Source organism: Epinephelus lanceolatus, chromosome 11, assembly GCF_041903045.1.
Source record: "Epinephelus lanceolatus isolate andai-2023 chromosome 11, ASM4190304v1, whole genome shotgun sequence".
NCBI classification, from domain to species: Eukaryota; Metazoa; Chordata; class Actinopteri; order Perciformes; family Serranidae; genus Epinephelus; species Epinephelus lanceolatus.
This window is the reverse complement of record NC_135744.1, coordinates 11,008,900-11,030,601: the sequence shown is the minus strand read 5'-3', so window position 1 is coordinate 11,030,601 and position 21,702 is coordinate 11,008,900. Positions and strand designations below refer to the sequence as shown.

Genomic DNA, 21,702 nt, shown 5'->3' with positions numbered 1-21,702 from the left:
TGGTCTCCCTGGGACCCTCCACAAAAGTGTCCACTGGCTGGAGACGTGGCAGCGCCTCCGGTCATATGATTTTAGGTCACACACGAACCCCACCCCGTCATTGCCCCCCTGAAAAGAGTTTTTTTTAAATATCACTTCTCCGTTATTTTAGTGTGAAACGTCCGCCGAGATCTATAAAGTCCTGCAAAATATCCCCTGCATAACTCAGCACAAATAGTAGACACGGGATTTAGTGGCGGTGACCACCCAAAACAGTGCCATTTTTAGACGTTTACTGCTGACGTTTACAGAGGCTTCAAATAGCTTCCGTTTTACACTGGTAGTGATTGGACTGTTCTGTACTTACCCAGTGAGCTAACATATTGGTTGAACAAGTCCGACATTCTACACTTCAATGGAGGAACAGCCCAAAGATCGGGCACAAGAAAGACAATATCACCACCACGGAGAGGACAGACACTCTATTCAACATACAACTTGTCCAAAAAATGATCAGAGCCACTTCCAGCGCCAGCATCAGGAAACGCAGACGAAGAAAACAGGTTGGGCCATCCGGAAAAGTGAGCTAACGTTTGCTAGCCTTAGTCAGCTAATGTCAACGAGCCGACTAGCATTTGCTAACTAATGTTAACTCCACCGTGATTTACAGCGTAGCCCGCTAGCTATTAATTCAAACTATATGCTGCCTGTTGCCCTAAATATTTTAAGACACGTTACAGCTGGTGAGTAACGTTATCTAACAGACCATACTGATAGTTAGCCACTGTCGGGACCAGAATCCAACCATTAAGTTAGCTAGCTGGCTAGCTGACGTTGCGTGACAGTTGTCGCTGGTGGTGGTTTGACATATCGGGGATTGACCTTGTGCGCCGGTTTCACCACCCATTTTTCTTTTGCAAATGCAACTAAATCATTGTAGAAAATCCTACTAGCATGCATTGTGTTGTAAACTCATTAAGTGTTAAATGTGCACGATGATTCGCTCTCAACACAAGTCAGATCTTTGTCTTGTTCCCTTCAGCATGCTTGTGTCCAGTTTAGGAAAGCGAGCCGGCTCCACTGGAATGTTCTGAGCTGCCATTTCCTGTCGGCCATGTTAGAATATCACTGCGAGCTAATGCTAAAGTTATCCGGCTAGTTAAGATTTTTTGTACAACCACGGTACTGTGCAACAGTGACACGCCGCTGTTGTCTTTTGCTTACTCTGGATACGGGTGTCAAGTTGCTGTCTCATGGCACAACCGACTATTAACGGTGACAGGGTGTGTTAATGCCCAGCGAGTCGATGGCTAGTTGACAGTGGCTAACGCTAGCCATCTCTGACAGGCCTGTTGCATGTTGTCCAGTCAACGTAAAGCCACGCAGCAACTCGGTCATGACTAGTAGATAAAGATACAATTTGCTGCAGCTGAACAGACAGTGTAATCATCGACCTTACGTTTGCTGGCAGCTATGTTAATGCAAACAGGCGACAGCCTGCTTCTGTATAATGAGTGAAGCGAGGCTGTATGCAGCCTGTTGTGTGCTGTGCCCACTGACATGAGGGGCAGCAGCACCATTAAATTGCAAGCCCCACGTTGACACAGCCATGCCCGTGCCTGTGTGCAATGCACAGACCTATTTGTGGTACACTGCCACTCCATGTCATACATGCTGCTGTTAGCCTTCCCTTTACATCTTGCAGTAACTGGTCTTTGATGTCAGATCAGATAATGTCAAGAAAATAGCATCCAGCAGCCCAGTATGCATTTGTGAGGTATAATACATGTCCACAATTTGTTATGGTACATACAGTGAGCACCCAGCTTATCTTATGAAGTACATATTCAGGCTACACTATAAGCATAGAATAACTGTGGTGCATAACCTGTCTGACAACATGGTTTCCTCAACGTCGATTGCTGCAGTGATTTAACAGAAAATACAGTGAACACAACAAATGAGTTGTTCTCAAACTTAAGGTGCATATTTGTGGTTTTAATAGGAAACACCAGTTTAAATCTGTGAATAGAAGAGATAGAATTTTAATGCCTGAAACATTTTTTCAGGTTTTGTGACTTTATGGTCCTATATTGCTCATATTTGCAATACAAATACCACCAAACATTTGATTTTTTTTTTTAACCAAAGAGTCCTTGCGTAACTTTTATTTTCTGAAAGTGAGAGAGGTCAAATGAATTGACACAGCATTTTTGAAAATCTTTTGGTAGTTGGGGCAGTTTTCCAGTGGAAAGAATGTTTGATGTGTTGTAACATTTCAGTATAACCTGATTTTGTTTCCCCTTTCAGGCAATAAAAAAGTAAACATCAGCGAGGAGGAGGGGGAGAAGAATCCACATCTGTCTGATACTGTTGGTATGTCGTATTCCCCCAACAGCAATGGTAACAGACATGCAAGTAACACAAATGTGAAGCAGAAGTCAACGCAAAAGCTGTACACGACTGTTCCAAAAGTGAGCAGCAAAGGCTTGGACTATAAGAAGAGTATGGACCTTAAAAATGACAAGGAAAAGGCTCTGGATTTGAATCATCATGAGGGCCAGCCTTTGGATAAGAAAGACTCTCTATTGCTTCAAAATGGCGTTGTAAACTGTGGCTTAATTACAAATGGCTATTCTAGCAAGGACAATGACGGTAGCGGCTCCGAAGGTGGATATACTACTCCGAAGAAACGCAAGGCCAGATGTAACAACACCAAGAACAATGATAATGTGATAAGAGAAAAGGAGAAAGACATGCAGCAGGGCAACACTACACAAGAGCATGGGGCTTTTAATCTTGAGACAACTGAGAAGGGATTGACTTCTAGACTTGATGGCTTTAGAGCTGCCCATAAAGTAGAAGCTCAGTCAGCAGCTAGACGGGCTGTTGCATCAGAGGCTTCAATGGGTGAATCTCAGAGGAAAAACTCTGATGGCAAAACAGTTGGCACCTTTGGTAAAAAGACTGAGGAAAGGCACAAAGCCAAGCTTTCCTCACCTTCAAAAGAGGACTCGTGGACTTTGTTTAAGCCCCCTCCAGTATTTCCTGTGGACAATAGCAGTGCAAAAATTGTTCCCAAGATCAGTTATGCAAGTAAAGTAAAAGAGAACCTCAACAAAGTAGCTCAAGGTGGAGGAGAATCACTGCCTCCTCCTGTTAGACTGTCACAGGTCCCTATGTCTGCTATGAAAACTATCACCTCAGCTAGCTTTACTAATGGCCCTGTTTCTGGAAACGGAAATGGCTGCCCATCAGTGGGTACCTTCTTTGCTCCTGCTGCTAGTAGTATTCCACCAGCCCCATCTATCCCAAGTGGCGAGAATGTAGCATCACCTTTGGAAAGTAACTGTAGCTCTACAACCAGTCCTGTAGATGGAGAAGCATATGAGCTTGGAAAGTATACTCTTGTAATTTACCCTTTAAATATGCAACCTGTGCTCCCTAGTGCTCGTCACCTTGACCCACCGGCTGCTCAGACAAATCAGAAAGCCTTGGGAGATATCTTCCAGAATCAGTGGGGGCTTTCCTTCATCAATGAGCCTAACTTGGGGCCAGAAGGAGGAGGTGGCCAGGTGCCTGCAGAGGACAAGACTACTGTGGTCACACCTCAAAGCGAGTGTCAGGCTGCCGCAGCCAAGGTTACCCAGCCCTGCTTTGATGTTAGCCCATCATTCTTAGAGCCAGGCACTTTGGCTCAAGACCCTGAGAAAAGGACTTGTGCCCCTTGCAGTGTGTCTAACGCTTGTTCTCCTACTTGTGGGATGAGTGAGGAGGAGAACAAGCTGCAGCCATGTGGCCAGGAAAAGATAAAAGTTGAGGCCAAGGGTGCAGGTTCTGCTGTGTCGGCCCCCAGTAAAGACAACGGTGCTAAGCCTGCACAGGGCCAGCTAACCACTGTGTTGTTTGGCTCATCTAAACAACAGGCCCACTCTAAAGACATTGGCAGAAGGTGTAGCTGGGGGTCCTTTGATATTAAAGCTGCTGTCACTTATCACACTAAAGGTAACTATGATTATCTACTCTATTTGTCATATTTGTGTAACCATATTTGTGTAACCATTAAAGTTGTAATCCTTAAGATTTCATTCCTGGTTGGTGAAACTATTGCTAGTACGAGCATGTGCGGTTTAATACTACAGCAAACACTCCGTAAGCAGCTACTTTGTCAGAAATACAGTAGAAGAGCAACTGGTTTATGTGTTCAGAGTGCCACCATACAAACTGGCATTGTTGTAGTAGAGGCGTCAGTCAATAATAATTAGATCTGCAAACTGATTTCATGCTGTGCAAGACACAAGTAATTTTCCTCATGACAGCAGGGCACTGTGACAGTAGTTGGTCACCTTTCAGAAAGTCTGGTGTGCAACCTGTTGTCTGTAACTCTTCCTTTAATAGCTCGCTGTGGCTGCTCCCATTTAATCCATTATAGCTCTGCAAAATTAAAAATAATCTGCTGATTAAAAAAAAAAATGCCAAAAATTACAGTTTCTTGATGAATAATTGTGGTTAGCGATAATCTCTGCTACAGGTACACTGCGTCGTTTGTGAATGCCTCACAGTAAAAGCTACCGTTGACTGCTTTTAATGAGAAGCGTTAGGAAATGTTTGGTTTGGATCAGTGGTAACATAATGCAGTTTGAGTTTGACTGTGGGAGAATGAAAAGTAAACAGTGTAGCTGATTTTGATGAGATAAAATTGTATATTGTAACGCTGGATTACATGCTGCATAGTTTGGTGAATCCCTCGTGTGTGAAGACAGTAGTGTGGGAATGGTGGACTCTGCCATTTTGTTTTGCAAAAATCTTAAGGATTATAACTTAAAGCACTGTGAAGTTTCAAGAGATTTAATGTATGAAACAGTAATTAAGAAATAATGTTTAAATATTTATTTGAAATAATGTGTTGTTTTGTTTTCCTTCAACAGAAATGGAATTCATTTTCAACTTGCAAAAACAAGGTAAACTAAACTTGTTGGTCCCTTTTCTTCCCAACCTCTATTTTTAGAAATGTTTACACTGTTCAGTTTTCACAACAATAATTTGTGCTAGAAATGCTGAAAATATGAAAGTGTAAAAAAAAAAAAAAAAACCATTGGTGAAACACATCACTTTCCAACATGCGTAACCATAGGAGTCCAGGCTTGAAGTTACTTATATTCATAAATGTGCAGGACCAAGTGTATCTGTGTTTTGGTTCTGATCCAAATGGGACATAAATGTCAAAAAGCATAAAAGAACTTAATTTACAGACTACCATTCATGACCTTGATTACTTTTAGTGTTGCCTGTTCAGTTCTTGTGACACATAGTCAACATATAAACATGGAGGATCCAGACTAAGCTGTACACATGCTAAATCTAAAGACTGACATCTTATCTATATCTGTTAATGGGGTTATACTTAGTCACTATACAGTCATCATACAGTATGAGTAGATAGCCTCATTATAGTTGTATCCCACTTAGAAAGATACTAAAGCTTATTAAGGTAACTCCTCACTATAAATCACTCTACACATAAAATTTTAATCTAGTCGGGCTATATGGCAGCATGTGCACAAAGGCTGCATTAATGCCTCTAGAAAGCCTCTGCAGGACACATACCTGTATGTCACAGAGTAATATCACATAGCAGCTAATCCTTTAATGACAAATGGCCATATTTGTTTTATTACCAAACAGCAGAAACATAAGCAACCCAAGGTAATCACCAACAGAGACACTGTTCAAATGACTGTGACATACTGCTGCTGTATGGTCCTCTGATACTGCAGTCATGCCAGCTGGCAGGCAATGCAGCAGTTATTCCAAATAATCTGTTGGTTTCAACACAGACATGAGCTCAGTGATATCCGAGGCTTTGTTAGCTTAATATTCAACCACAGGATAGAATGACGTATGCCGTTATTTCTGGGCTGGGGTTTGTATGAAACTTGTGGTACAGTTTCTATGCCAACACCAAAACAGTACTTTTGAGATACATATCTTTCAACAAAACATGTTTTTGTAACAGTAGAGGCTGAAATTCTCAAGTGTTAAGTAAAGTAGCATTCAAGAACTTAGAAATAAGATATTCACAAACTGGCAAAATTTTAGGGGTGGGAATCACCAGAGGCCCCACGATACGATATAATCATGATACAATACTTTTGCGATTTTAAATGTTTTGTGATATGCTGAGTAAGCTGTAACATATAGTATTGTATATTGCAGTTACCTTTTTTTAAACTACAAATTCTGTAACCAAAGGAAAACTTTGTCAACATCTATTTTATTTAATGAGATAAGGTTTTAAAGTTTCTCACTTCAGTCATTTGTATTGCAGGAAGATGTATCTAGTCGGCTGAAAAAGCAATTGATTTTATTATTCTAGTAGTCTTTGTATTGATACAGTATTGCTACGCAAAATATGATGATACTATACTATGTTATATTGATCCCCCACCCCTTTTGGGAATTTAGTCACACATTTCCTAACATCAGTGAGACTGATCTCATGTTGAATGATCTAACCCTTTGCTCTTTTCTTCCCCCTCTGCTGTAGATCCAAAAAGAGTAGTGGTTTATGATGAGACCAAGGATGGACCTGATCAGTGAGGTAGATGGTCTACAGTACTTACCTTCTTCTCTCCTGGGTGCTGCGATTATCTACCTTGGAAATCCTAAATCCTGTTGGACAGATAAAGTGACAACTGTGAAAACATTGATAGTTTAGCATGACAGATTTTCCTTGGAATCTCCGGTGGAAAAACAGACTTCTTTGGGGGCATCAGACAAACAAACACACACACACGCACGCATACATACATACAGACATACACAAACGCACACACACACACACACACTCTGGAGGGACGTTAAAGGAGTTGATCGGTGCCTCTCCAACACGATAAATGGAACTTTGGAGCTGTGATAGTTGTTTGTCTCATGGCTCTCTAAGGATGATGTTCGGGAGTTCAACAAAGGAAGGTGTCATGGATTGCACCTCCCTAAGCCTTTATCCTGTTGAACTGCGGCAGCCGTCAGTCTGACTATGGGATGCCTCAGTCGTTTTCTTTCTTCACGCATTCAAATGAGTTCATTGTAGATATGTTAGACGTTATACATACACATCCGTGTGCAAGCTTGAATTCATCGTGGAAGAAAGGAGAACACACTTTGCAAAGAATGCCTTGAAGTTGTGGAGTTAAGATCTTTGGAGTTAAAACTGTAAAGTTAAGTGGAAGCTCGTAGGTGAGGCCCCATCCAGGAAGGGAGAACCTTGTCTTAAGTCCTTTTGGGGGGAAAAAATCAGAGCCCAGAAATAATACGCTTGCTTTCTTTCTTTTATACTGTTCGGTTTGCCCTAACATGATTAGTGTTATCTGCACTGCAGAATGACCCCAGAGCACAGGTACAGAAGTGCCCAATCTGAAGGAAAGCTACGCCCCTTCATTTCATTGTTCAATACAGGTGTGCTAAAGATTTTAAAATCAGGTCTCCGTTAAAGGTAAAATCTTTTCATCTTAAAGCTTTTCATACATTTCATGCAGATTGTTGTGAGGTCACGCAGATGTTTCTTAAATTCAGATTCATATCTAACATATGAATCCTGACTTAAGGAATTAACTGAGCGACAAATTGTTAAGCAAAAGGCATTGCTACCATTAAGGTCTTCTGCCTTCTGTGTTTTTTTGTTCAGCAGCAAGACTCAGGATGTCCATTCAGATTAGTTTGCCTGGATTTCTTTCTGTGTAAAAACTGTTCAGTTCCTCTCGTTAAAGGAACAGTGTTGCATTTTATGACTTGTTTTCCCCTGACTCAGCATTTGGTCTTTACTTTTTCTGTCTTATGGCATTGTATTTCTTGCATGTTTACTGGTGGAAATGAACAAGTCAGAGGTCACTGTTCATCGCCATACAAAGATAACGGCAACACAACAACAATTGCAATACTAATCTAGGTTCCCCCGACTAGCCACTTTGTCAAACTGTGTTGAAATGTGAAGATGAGTTGTACTTTTATGTTTTTAACTGTTAACATTTTACAAACCAGTGTGCAATAACACCGTGTGATCCATACGATGTGTGAAATGGGTTATATGGAGCTACAAAATCATCACCCCAAGATGCTGGTGTGGTTTGTTTTAAAACGTTTAAGGTGCGTTGTCAGTTTGTTGCACAAATTCTTAAGTGATTTTTTTGCTAAAGAGCTCACGCTGAAAGATCGAATTATGAAGTCTAGGGAGCCCAAATTTGCTAACTGTTAACTGGCCAGCTGTGACATCACTTTCATCACCATCTCCAAATCAGGATTGGTTTATTCAGCATAAGGAAGGAACTGTGCAGGTTTCTTTTCACTAGAAGATATGATTTGGTTAATGTGTGGATTAATAGCACTTTATGTAAACTAATTGCTTTTATCTTTTAATTACTAGAGAGATCTATATGTACTGACGAGAAATACTCCTTGAAAGAATGGCTCTGGGCTGTTACTTTTCAGTAAAAAAACAAAAAAAAACAAGTTGATAAATACAGAATTATTAAATGTATCTCAGGTAGTGTTGATAAAGCCATGACTATGTTAGATATTGTTTCTGCCAAATGGCCCCTGTCATGTAACGTTCTCAAATTGGAAATGTTGAATTGGAGTCCTATTATATAGAGTCTCATATGATGTTGTGACAAAACACCAAATAATTACTTTGGAGGAAAGCTGTCATGGCGTGCAAGGTGCTGTCATTGTCATTTTGGGCTCTAAAAATACACATTTTCCAGTTTATTTTCCCCCTTTTAAAAATAAGCACATTGCTCCATGCACTGTTTTCAGTCTTTACTAGATTGTAATCTTGCAATCTTTGATGGTTCATTTTCTTCCTCATGCGTTTATAGTGAAGCACCTCTTGATTTATTATTGCTGAACATCAGTGGTGTTTCTGTTGGGTAGCTACAATCTGGGTATGAGTTTTTCGAGTACACTTCTTTCCACTGTGTCCTGATTAGGCAGCGCCGCAGCTCGTACTCATGTGTGGAGTGGGAGAGTTGTAACTGCGGCCAGTTGTCTTGACATTTAACTTCCACGTTCTAATCTCAGTCAGCTCTCTGGTATTTAAAACGCTTTGTTTTAGGCTTCCATTGTACAGCGTGTGATGGATGAGTGTATCATCAGATGCTGCCCTCTGACTAAGAACCATTGTGTTGGATCTGGTGTATGAGGAAGCAAGGGCATTTGAGGAGATATTACCCATTAGCATTTAGACTTTTATGTTTTTACTGTGCTTGCGGAAATTGACATTTAATCTGGCATAAAGTTACACAAAACTCACAATGTAATTTCCTCTGATTGCCCATAATTCATACACAGAGCGACATAATCAGGTTTCCATGCGGCGAATGCCAAGTTCTTCAGACTGAAATCATTTTCTGCGGACAGTGATGCATCTATAGGCTTCTAAATGTAAAACAGGGTGATCAAAATGAGTAGTATGTGATGTTACTGTAGTCTTACGACCTTTTTCTTTAAAATATTTTTTTTGTCTTGCTTTTTTGAGAGGATGGTCCTGTACAGGGAAATCAGAGAATCCTCCCACCCCAAGGCTCCTCTGTTTTTAAGCACTTAAATACAGCAAAAAGGCTATGTTGAATATGCATTTATAAAGATAGAACTATTATTTAGCATTGTAGCCTGCAAACCAAAAACAGGTTCTTGAAGCTGAGTAGATGGTTAATCAGTGATGTGGGGAGGGGGGATTTGAGTGACTGACTGTTGGTGCGTTGATACAGAAAAGCCTGATCACGTGGAGTTTTATATCTCCACCCCCTCAGGATGTGCAATCACCTCAAGGATGCTGATGCAGGCTTCCAGGTTGTGAGTGACGAGTTCGGCCTCGTTGTTTTGTGGGTGTGTGCATAGTGAGTTCTTCCTATTATATGCAAGTTCCTCGTATATTTCAAAACCCCCCCCTCCCCCAACCTCCTCCTTGTTGTTTCATGTTCAGGTGCCTGTGTGAAAAAAAATTATACTTTACAGCAATTTTGATTGTTTAAAATCTGCTTCCAGCATATATCCGTGCCATTTTTTTGTTTCTTTTTTTTTTTTTTTTTTGTAACATTTGCAATGCTGTTTAAGTTTTCTTACAGCTAATCCTAATTTCTTCTTTTAAGCGACATGGACGCAGCTGAAAGCAATGAGCATTTTATGTGTTTTTGTAGTTTTTTGTTGTTTTTTTTTGTTTGTTGTTTTTTTTGTTTTTGGTTTTTTTTTAATTTTAAAAAATATTGTCATGGCTTGTGTGTTCAGAATTGTGTGACCTAAAGCCAAAATCAGTTTGAATGGGACGGACGGATGACGACCGCTAGCTGGCGTATACCCATGCCAGTCTCATTGTCAAGTTAATGTCTGAAGTAGCACATAATTGATTTGAACTGATTTAACAAGTTAATGTTTTAACATATGTTTTTAAAAACGTTTTATTTTTGAGTCATAACCTAATTTATCCATAGATGCACAAGTAGGATGAGACTAAAAGGAATAAATGATACAGAAAATAAAGATGTCTCATTTTTCATGAGTTTTAGAGGATTTAGTTACTGATAAAGACTGATGTAGACTTATTTTCCCCGCAATAGCACCAATGTTAATATATTTGAACTCTTTTCCAGCAGATTTTCTACAAATTACTTTAATTCATTTCATCAGATAGCTGTGATGGAGTGATGAGCATCAAGACACACTGCATCCCAGAGTTCTTAATATATTTTTTATTTGTAGTGATGTTGATCATGTTGTGAGGGGGAGTTGAGGTATTAACGTGCGGTTCAACAACTCTGAAATCTGCTTTCGCCAAAGGTACACTACTCAGATATTCAGCTAGTGAATGGCAAGCGCACAGACTGGGGACGTTGTTGATGATGTCATAACCAGCTCCCTGACATCGTGCTGGGTTCGGAGAAGTTTCTAGTGAAGAGAAGTCACTACTGTAGCAGCTGAATGTCACTTTGAGCGTGTTGTTAAACGGTGTGAGAGAGGAGCAATCTTCAAAAGATAAAACAAATACCGAAAGTGCTGCTTCTTCATCCAGTAATCAATCGTCTGTAATGGGAAATGCTGGACTTTGGTGTTTGTGCTCGGCTTAAAAACTGTCCCTCCTTTAAACTGTCATTGCCTCTTGTGGAAATGTTTTTAATTTAGGGGGCTTTTTTTTTTTCTTTTATTCAATGACACATGAGAGGTACAGTGTTTATGATTCCACACATGATGAATAACGTTTAAAAATAAAAAATAAAAAGGGCAACATGTCTTTACAAAGTTCAGTCATGAAAAGAGGCGATATGTTGCGCCAAGTCATCTTTTTTTGTTTCTCTGTGTCATCTCAAATGGCTGTTGTGCTTGTTGATGCATTTTTTTTTTTTAAATTTTTTTTTTTTGGAATCTGCTCCTCCTTTTGTCACTTTTACATCTCTTGCCCCCCTAAAATATGAGGCAATAGCATTTCTTTCTCAGATGTCTTACAGGTTGACATTTAAGTTAAGTGAGCAGTGTGATTATTTAATTTTTGTTTGGAATTTAACAGAAGTGTCATATTACAATGTTCTTTTTTTTAAAGCATGATAATAACCCTCAAATTCCAAACAATGTAATAGAGTCGATATAAAAAAAAAGAAAAAAACTTCCAGTGTTCACAATTTTAGTTTCCATTAAAATGTCAAATTTTCATGAAGAATTTTGTGTTTTGTGTTTGGTGTTGTGCATTTCTGCTGTCTGATGTTTGGATAAGTCATCTGTATCACATGTACATTATCACTTAGTTAGAAATCTGAAGTTAAACTTGAGACTCAAAGACAAGATCACAAACTTGTGTAAAATAGGGCTGACAGAAAAATAGTCTGCACACTAAATAATGCTCTCATCAACATATGTTTAAAGGGAAATTTAGGTTTATTTCAACCTGTCAGCGTCAGACCTGTTAAAACGTAAGTGAACGGGCATACTTCAAGTGCAAATTTAGTCCACTAAACAAGCTTTTTTTCCACAAAGACCGCCTCATATCATTAGGATAAATGTCAGAGAACATATAGAAAACGACATGTAAACGTGTTGTCTTACCTTACCGGTGTGCTGCCATGTTTGTTTACCATTTAGCTCTGCTTTCCAAAGCGCGGCTGAAATATCGCAAGAACAAGCAGCAATCTCGCACCTAGCTGTTCAGCTAGGTGCGTTTTTAAAAAACTAGTTTTAACAAATAAATACAATTTTTAAAAAGCATTTATGATTTTTGTAAATTTAATATTGGCATTACATGAATGAAGAGCGCATTATGACTTGTTCAGGACTCACAAGTCAAAGTTTAGGACTTGGGACTTTGTACTCAGACAGAACTGGTTACACTGCGTTACCATCAGAATCAGTCCACTCGGACTCAGTGGAGTGGGCAGATTCAAAGGTCTGGACTCAGGTAATATTGACTTGGGACTTGACTTCAGTGCGAAGACTTGAAACACTTGTGACTTGCTAAACAATGACTTGGTCTTACCTCTGGCCAGTAGTATATAAACTAGCTAAAATTAGCTCCACCTTGACAATAGTAAAATGCTACTTACACATTAATACATGAGAAATAATAATCCACTAATATAAACTATGAATAGACTTTTAATAGGCTACAGGACTTCCTTTACACTGCTGTATTATCACTTTAACTTAAGTAAAGGGTCTGTATACTTGTTTTTAGTCGTGCACATCCCTAAATAGATTTCTTTTAGATAAATTGTAAGTGTACTTAAAATATGATTTAATAGGCTACATTTTAAAATAATTTACACCAGTTAACACACAAAAAGTCTGGAGCTTTTAGGGCCCTCTGGAGTTCTGGGGCTCTGGGACAGTTGCCTGTTTTGCCTATTGGATTATTCAGCCCTGATGGTAATATATGATAAATATGTAACAGTAAAATCTAAAATATGAAAACAGGTGTAGCCACACTGACAAGCGATACCAACAGCAGAGAGTCTGATCATTCGCTGAGTCTCAGTGTGTGAAAATTGTGTAATTTGGGAGGTGCTGAGATATCATCCGCTTTGTTGGTTCATGATGATGTAGAATAACCAGCCTGCAGCAAAATCTCAGGGATGAGCTCAAATCAGATTCAGCTATGTGACTTTAATCAGATTTTGCAATTTATTAAAAAAAGATTAGATGTAACAAATCTTTTTGGTCACCAACACCAAACAAATTGAAGCTTTACTTGGACGAGCAGACATCTGTTTTCTTGGAAGTGCTCTTTGCTTCTGACAGCATATGTTAGGAGAAGTGCCTGCTCGCTGATAGATGTGTTCACAGTCACTTTGTTTTCAGATAAGCTGCTGGAGCAAGGACAGCGTTTGTGGAAGCCATGTGGTCATAATGAGCTTGATTGAAGAGGCCTTGGAGAGCTGCTGTACCATCAGTGAGCAGAGGTGCTGATTGTTGTTCAAAGACGCCCCCTTGTGGATCGAGGATTAGTGCACATTGACTGAGTCTTAAACTACAGAGACGCAGGTTTGATCATCTTTTGATTTCATGAGCAGATGATGTACAACTCAAGTCAGATTTAATCTGCTCTCACAAATACTACAACTCTTTAAAAATGTACTATTTCTAGATCTTTAAAGTCTTTTATTTTGACTGTAACATAGATATTTTTTAATACATGTGTAATACATATGGATCATAATGTGAGTAGTTTAATATCTATCTTATTACTAGACTTCAGTTAGGACTGTCTTCACTTTAAAAATCACTGAACCACTGAAAAAAACACAAACATGAAATATAAAATATATATTCTGGAATGTTTTTCGCCATCTGTGTAAATCTTGGAGTTGTCTGATTGCTGGGGTGATTCTGTGAGCTGTTGGCACTGCAGGTGGCGTATTTTCACCACAAACACACATTTTTTTTTCACTCTTTCCATGGAATTGAACCAGTGTTTACCACTTACCCCCTCAGTTTTACCTTGATTACTCTGTACTTCACGGAGGCCACATGGGGCTTGATGGTTAGCGCACCGGTGCTTGGAGAGATTGTCCGATGTGCTGGAAGGTCACTAAAAGGTTTGATCTTTGCTGAGGTGTTTCTGGACTTCTTCTCACTTCAGGACTGCTGCAAAAAGTATACGCACAGGGTGAACCCTTTTGGCAAAGGCAAAGACAAGGTGACAAAAAAAAGTATCTGACAAGAACTTCCACTCCATCACCAATATCAAAAGTTTTATTGATATAAACTTTTTAAAAACTGAGTGTCATTTCCTTACTATTTAATCTATTTATGGTTTATTATATTTCAATACAAGTAACTTTGTTTCCACTGTCAGTGAAATAACATCCTGTCAACCTTTAAAAGGTTCCCAATGTCTTCATTCAACACAAACAATATTTCTGTTGCTAGAAGGTGTGAAAATGAAACTCCCTCTATGACTGAGACATTTACTGAGTTGGTTCTTTCTTTTAGCGATGCACATACTCTCATTCATGCTTTTGTTTCCACTCATCTAGATTACTGTAGCTCCATTATCTGCAGGATTGCCCCAACCTCCAACAAAATACTGCAGCTAGGATTCGTACAAGAACTCGAAAATACTAAAACATTTCCTCCATTCTTGCCTCATTGCACTGGTTACCTGTGGTGTTCAGAATTGATTTTAAAATTTCATTGCTCCTTTTCAAAAAGTGGCCTTGCCCCGTCATACATCAGCGACCTTCTCACCCCTGCAGTCCCCCTGCTCGCACTCTCAGATCTGCAGACCACCTGTTGTTATCGGCCCCCGGGGTGAGGCTTGAGACAGGGGGTAGTAGGGCATTTGCCGTGAGGGCTCCACAACTGTGGAACAACTTTCCATTGGAAATCAGACAACCTCTGTGTCCTCTTCTAAAACTGTTCAAATATTTTTATAAACTGGCTTTTGATTAGAGTTTTTTTTTTGTTGTTTATTTGTTTTATGCTTATATTAATTTGCTTATTCTCAAATTTATTCATTGTTGCTTTTCTTTGTTTCCATTTTTAGCTACATTGTATTCAATCTTGTAATTGCACTTTGTATTTTGTTTTTATGTCTGTAATTCACTTTATAAACTTATTTTTGAAAAGCGCTATCTAAGTAAAGTTAATGATTATCATATTATTATTGTTGTTATTACAAATGCACCAATGAATAAGCAGCATTTACTACTACAGTTCAGTAGTTTAGTCCAGTGGTTCTAAAGCTACTTTCAGGGCCAGACTTCCTCCAAAGGGTCACAAGATGCTCAATTATAATATTTTGACTTTACTGTTGCATGTTTTTTGTTAAAATTGGAGAATTTGACCTCATTTAGCATTAAACAGCTTGAGAAGTTCAGAGGGGAAATTACTGCTGACAAATGTAATACTACCAACTCAGAGACACTGCTGTTACATAAAGGCAGGGGTGGGGCAACCTGTGGCTCCAGAGCCACGTGTGGCTCTATAGCCCCCTATCCTCGTGACATTTTAATTTCCATTTCTTGTTGTTGCACGCCTAAAGTCATTCATACATTCTCCAATTGAAAAAAATGTGTTGACATTTAGTCAACTAAAATGTGTGTCATATGTCTACAGCCTGGTGCCTTTTCTTATGTATTTTTTGAGAACCTCAACAGCAGTGGCTAGTCTTGAGTCTAGCTAAACTAGCTATGGATTTCAGACAAGGAAAAATATTGGAGATAAATAGAAAATTAAATAGTGCTTGGACAGATTTGTTTACTTTCATCACCAATGCTGCAAAGTTTAAGTCAGGAGAGACAGAAGAATGAAGTAAAGATAATATTCAATACATAGTATTAGCGCACAGATGAACAGATTAGTTGTGCTGATTAAGATTTAACATCTTTGGCGCTTGGACACCAGAGGGAGATATTTTGTGATTTTGTGACATCTGAGCAGCAGCAGGATGAATCTCACTATGGACTCCAGATACTGTTGGTGGTGGCTGCTGACTTTGAGGCTGCTGACTGCTGAGGCGTATGAGGCTGATGAATCCCTCAAGACTAGGTGGTGATGGGGAGGTGGAGGGCACACATGACGGCAGCAAGAGGTACGGCAGAGAAAGAATCGTATTTAAAATGAGGAGCAGTAAGACAGGCTGACAGAGAAGGTATGTCGCTGTGCTATGGGTTGACTGTGAATCAGCTGATGACTCAATTGACCTACCCAGACAATGACACCAAGAGATTTTAAGTGAGCATATGTGCAAGGAGTGAATGGCAGGGTGAGAAAGAAACTTACAGCCTGAGCATGAAAACTATTGTCTTCCTGACTGACCTTTTGCTAGAGCTTCATTACTAGTGTCGTTTCAACCTTATAGACTGTGTTACCATCGTTATATGACTCAAATATGTTCCGCTGCTCTGGACAGATTTTGTTTTTGGTCAAAAATGGCTCTTTTGCTAGTTAAGGTCGCTGGCCTCTGTGTAAGGGCAACCCAGTCACAGAATACATGTTGGCATTTGTACATAGGCTGTGTAGCAGATACGTTGAAACCTTACATATTTTTATGTTTGTCACCACAAACATGGCTCAAAGTGTCACTGGTCTCAAAGTGGTCTGCATTTTGGCAGCCATGTTGCCAACGTGTCACACCATCCACCATCCTCTCCTCCTCCTGATGAGAAACTCAGCTCATATACATGTAATCTGAACTACATTACTTGAGAAATGTTGATATGACACATATGAAATGTACACATGTAACATACCTGTGTTTGCATAAATGTACAATGGCAACATTTTATTCTGGTGACTGGGCTGGTAACACACAAAAAGGCTGGAAGACACTGGTTAACACTGGTTTAAATTTTAATGTGCTGTATTTTATAAGTTTTCCATGCTTTTCATGTTAAATCTTAATCTGAAATATAACCAGTAACAATACCTGTCAACATTAATGGAGTTTATGTATAAAGTAGCACCAAAGGGAAACATGCAAGTAACATATGAGTACCTCGAAATTGTACTTAAATAGAGTAGTTAAGTAAATGTGCTTTACACATGTTACCATCACTGAGAAAACTGAGGCAACTTGCACAGTAAAAAAAAACCAAAAAGTTTAGATGAAATTAATTCATGCATGAATGGGACTTTAAAACCGATCTGCTCTATGGCACTGCATGCCAACTGTTACACTGAATGACCAGTTTCTGTAAAGCTGTGTGTGATTGTGTGTTTATTAATCAGGTCCCATATTTGTGTGACATTGTTCAATAGTCCGTGGTCTTATTCCTCTGTCCTTTCTGGATTGGCTTCGTAAGTCACAACTGAGGAAACGTGATATATGACATTTCTCGGTTGTATGAGTCAAGAAGTGTTTCAAGAACGGTTTTTCTATTGAAAGCCCTCACACATTTTGATGAGTCCTTACATGCTGTTCATTCTTGACAAGGACAGAAACCAGGGGCAATGTATCATCTGAGTGCATCTCCTGTGTTCTGCGATGAATATATCAGCTCTGACCAGACAGTCCCTGACATTTAGTGATCTGTGATGATCAACATAAACCCTACATCATTAAATGTCAGACTCAAGTACTTGCCAGAGTTTGCAACTGATCTGATGTACATCATGGTTCAGAGAAGAAATACTGCAGGCCCAGTCTTAATGTTCACCCCGAGCCTTAAAACACTGAACCCTCACAGACTTTAATTAACATCTACCTCATGCTCAGCGAGAATGTAAAGTGCAGGGAGGTATAAGGGCTCAAAATGCTTTAATGGGACAGCTGCCCCCGTACATTTTGGCATGGTATGAGGAAGCTACATTTACACATATAGAATATTAGGCTATTTTTGGAAAAGGGTAATAGACAGTTTCCCTGCAGTAAATTTCATGTGCACTTAAGACATGTCCTGCTGGCCGACCTCTACACTGATTCCAGAGGACGAAACCAACTAAGGTGTCACCTTGAGTATGAGTACATTCTCCAGGTAGCAAATTAGCTACCTGGAGGACTTTGTGAATCGATTTTAAAGTAGACTATGGGCCTGTTTCCACCGAGCAGTACGGTATGGTACCATTCAGTTTGGTGTGCTTTCTTTCCATTTCCACTGTGAAAAATTGTGTATGGTACCGATGGAGCCATTCCGTACCGTCCCCATTTTTGGTCACCTCTTCTGTTGGGGTACCTAGCACACAGATCTGGTACTAAAAGGTGGAGCTGTGAACACTGCAGTCTGTTGATTGGTCAATAGTGGACGGTCACTCTGCTCAGGGCTGAGTTGTGTCTGGTTTTGAGGCTTATGTAACCACACAGTGGAGGGTTTTATCAGTAGACTGTAACTATAAAAATGAAAGGATGTTTTGAAGCAGCTGGAGTCGGTGAAAAAAATAACTTAATTTACTGGACCGACTGCCAGTGACTTTTAAGGTGGAACGTTACTCAATACATACGTTGATGATGTGAATCCATCAGCGCACCTTAAATTTCACTGTGTCAACTTTGACTATTCCTGTAGTTTTTATATGACATAGACTTTTAGTAATGAGTGGATCTTTAAGCGTTTATATATATTAATGTTGACCGGATTATATGAACTGCATATATTTTAATTCTCATTTGGAGAAAAAAAAACAGCATTGCAGAGTGTCACCCCTGTGGGCTCCGGCAATACCAAACCCCTGAGCTTGCCTGAAAAGGACAAAATGCACAAACCCGCTATTTTTAAATATCCCTTCAAAAGAGCCTCTCACTGCAGCCTGTTTTATTTTGTTCTGAAAATGTCGGCGTGCAGCCTCGTTCTGTGGACGATAAACTAGGTGCAGACTTCATCTGTGTGACCGGTAATGAGGAAATACAGTGAGTGCTGGACAGAGCAGTGAGTGACCCCGCCCACATTTAAGGGTACTGTTTGCAGTGGAAACTCTAGGGTCTAGGTACCATGTCTGAAGGTCACTTTTGGTTCCAAAGGTACCATACTGAAAGTGTTTGGTGGAAATGGGACTTAAGAGTCTATAGCCATCCTAGCAGCTCTGTGAAGCTCAGCGGTGCTCTGAGCTACTGTAAATGCTAATGCTAGCAAGAAAGCATGCTCGCAGTGCGATGCTAACATGCTGATGTTTAACAGGTTATGTACCAGCTTCACCATAGGTTTAGTCTGTTAGCATGCTAACATTTGCTCATTAGCACTAAACACAAAGTACAGCTGAGGAAAGTCATTTGTTTTACAGGTGAATATTAGATGAATTAAGAAGGCACTAAATGAAGAGTCAGGGCCCAGGATTATCCTGATCCGGCTAAAGGGTGAATTCAGGGTGGGTTTCAGGAACAAAATGTAATAGAACTTTATAATTGGTATATTTATGAACATTAATTTATATTTTGCACTTGATTTGTTTAACCAGTATAGTGATAAAATAGACAAAGTAGACATTAGAATTAGTATTAAGCCTTTCAGCACAGTTAAAAGAATAAATAAAGGATTTTGTCCCTGTGAAACAATCCCCCAAATAGCTGCCAATATCACACAATTTAAATTTTTACCCTGACATTCACACAGAAGCACACTTCTGAATTATGAGGAGATACACAAGTACCAGTTTTATGGGGTGTAATGGAAAAGTAATATAATGAGTAGTGTAACGAATTACTGTTGGCAGGGAGTAATAGGTAATGTAATATTATTACTTTTGAAAAGAGTAATGAGTGTCACTCATTACTCGTTACTCTTTTCAAAAGTAATAATATTACATTACCTATCACTGTGATATGTCACATTTTAAGAATAACAAGTCCAACAGTGCCTTGAGTTTGCTCTCCACAGCTCAGTGCGGCACAACCCTTAAATGTGCGTAACTTTAAGCCTTAATAGAATGTAATCATGATCAGGTATACAAAAATTCATCCCCATACAGTTGTCATGAACGTTGTGTTGGGGGTCTATGGGGAATGACTCACCTCTGGAGCCAGCCTCAAGTGGCCATTCAAGGATCTGCAGTTTTTTGCACCTCCACATTGGCTCCATTTTTCAGCACTGCAGGTTGCCTCTTGAGCCTAGATTGCAAAACGTGGGCTTTCCAAATCCGGAACACTCTGATCCAGATTACATCTTTTGAACAACTTGGAGCATGAAACCACCAGAGTCATTAGTATTTATTTTCTAGGAACCCTGAATATCTGTTCAAAGTTTTATGTAAATCCATTCAATATTGTTGAGATATTTCAGTCTGGACCAAAGTGGGCCAACAGATAGACTGACAGGCAGTATTTCTAAACCATTTGCATTGTCTAATTTTTCATTTCTATGCAACGATTTTGTAACTTGAGTTCATATTATTGTGAATGTTTTTCTGTAAATAGTATTGTTTTTCAAGGATACATTTTACAAAGCAAAATGTAATAATATTAAAGAAAAAAGTCGTTGCTGACTTTCTCTAGTGTAGGAAGAAAAGTTCAGCATGTCGAGAGAAAACATCCAAAAATTACACACTGGTAACTTTGGACCAACACTAAGCCATGTGGAGGAGGTATGCATACATATGGCCTTGTTATGCCCTCATTGAAATCCTCTGATTATGCACTCTACTGTCATCATTCATCACTGAAGCTGTCCTTATATTTAGACTCAGTGGTCTCAGAAACATACAGTAGCCTGTGTCCCCGGCTCTTGTCTGTCTAGTCACAAACACCACTTACTTATACTCTGCCTCTATGCATGTAATCCCACAAGGCCCATCATTCATTTCCTGTTTACTTGCACTCCTCTGTGGCCACTCTTCTTGACACTTGTTCATGAGAGAGGGGAAGATGGAGTGAGCTACAAAAGACTGGAAATCCATATACACAGGCAGACACCATGACACAGGTCACATTGTCTGTTTAGCTCTGCACTAAAGAGATACAGATTTCGATTATTGAAATCAGACACAAGGCAGTTCTGCTGGTACTGCAGCTCAAAATATATAAAACAAGTGCATGATGAGGCAGCGTGCCCAGTGGTGCATCCACATGATCTCAGCAGCAGGGCCACCAGTGTCGCCTGAAGACTGTGGCAAGTGCAGCTGGCCTGCTGATGATTTCTTTTGGGTCATCAGTAATATTCTCTCAGCAAACTGCTGCATATTGTTTGCTGCTAGGTGGAATTAAGCTTTGTGTGCTGGTGGGCTGCCGTGGTTGCAGGGGGGGGGGGGGGGGCATTTTGTGTGATATGGGCCATTGACTGCTTTTTCCATAGCTCAGGAACAATAATGAGATTTTTTTTCCCCCAGAATATCAGTGCCACCATTCAGCGCACTGATTGTGTTTATGAAATTGTGCATACATCTCTCAATGCTGGAGCAGGGGAAGGGAAAGCTATTTTCAAAACATTAGCAAATTGTTTTCTGTTATTGTGCAGAGATTGATAAGAGTATGTGTTGTCTAAACACACAGACACACACAGACATACAGGGAAAAAACATAAAAAAGCAAAAGCATGCTGCTGTGGCTTGAATTTGCCTCCTGCTCTTCACATACACACTAAAAATACTTAAAAACCATAAACTGTATCACCCTTTCTTCATGCTGCCATTAAACTCTAACTACTGTAAATCCTTGTTTGCACTAGTTTAGATCTGCTTTAAAATATATTTTGAGGATAGTGCAATGTCATTTACTATTCTCAGTTTATGTGGTTGCTGTTTTTACTAATTCACATGTATGTATCATGCATTCGATGTATCATTATATTACTGTGCTGCTTATCAAATGTTCCTGATGAG

General features: G+C 39.6%; 1 protein-coding gene across 2 annotated transcripts; it reads left to right on the top strand.

Moving 5' to 3' along the window:
- The first annotated feature begins 205 nt into the window (after positions 1–205).
- Positions 206–11,683, top strand: nufip2 (nuclear FMR1 interacting protein 2). Of its 2 annotated transcripts, none has more exons than XM_033650877.2 (4): positions 206–560; positions 2,290–3,984; positions 4,908–4,940; positions 6,527–11,683. In XM_033650877.2, exons 1-4 carry the CDS (start codon positions 395–397, stop codon positions 6,577–6,579), a joined length of 1,947 nt encoding a protein of 648 aa, XP_033506768.1. In that variant the 5' UTR covers positions 206–394; the 3' UTR covers positions 6,580–11,683. The 2 variants fall into 2 exon arrangements, with proteins under 2 accessions (XP_033506768.1, XP_033506776.1); XM_033650885.2 differs by having other exon boundaries at positions 208–542.
- Positions 11,684–21,702: the final 10,019 nt, after the last annotated feature.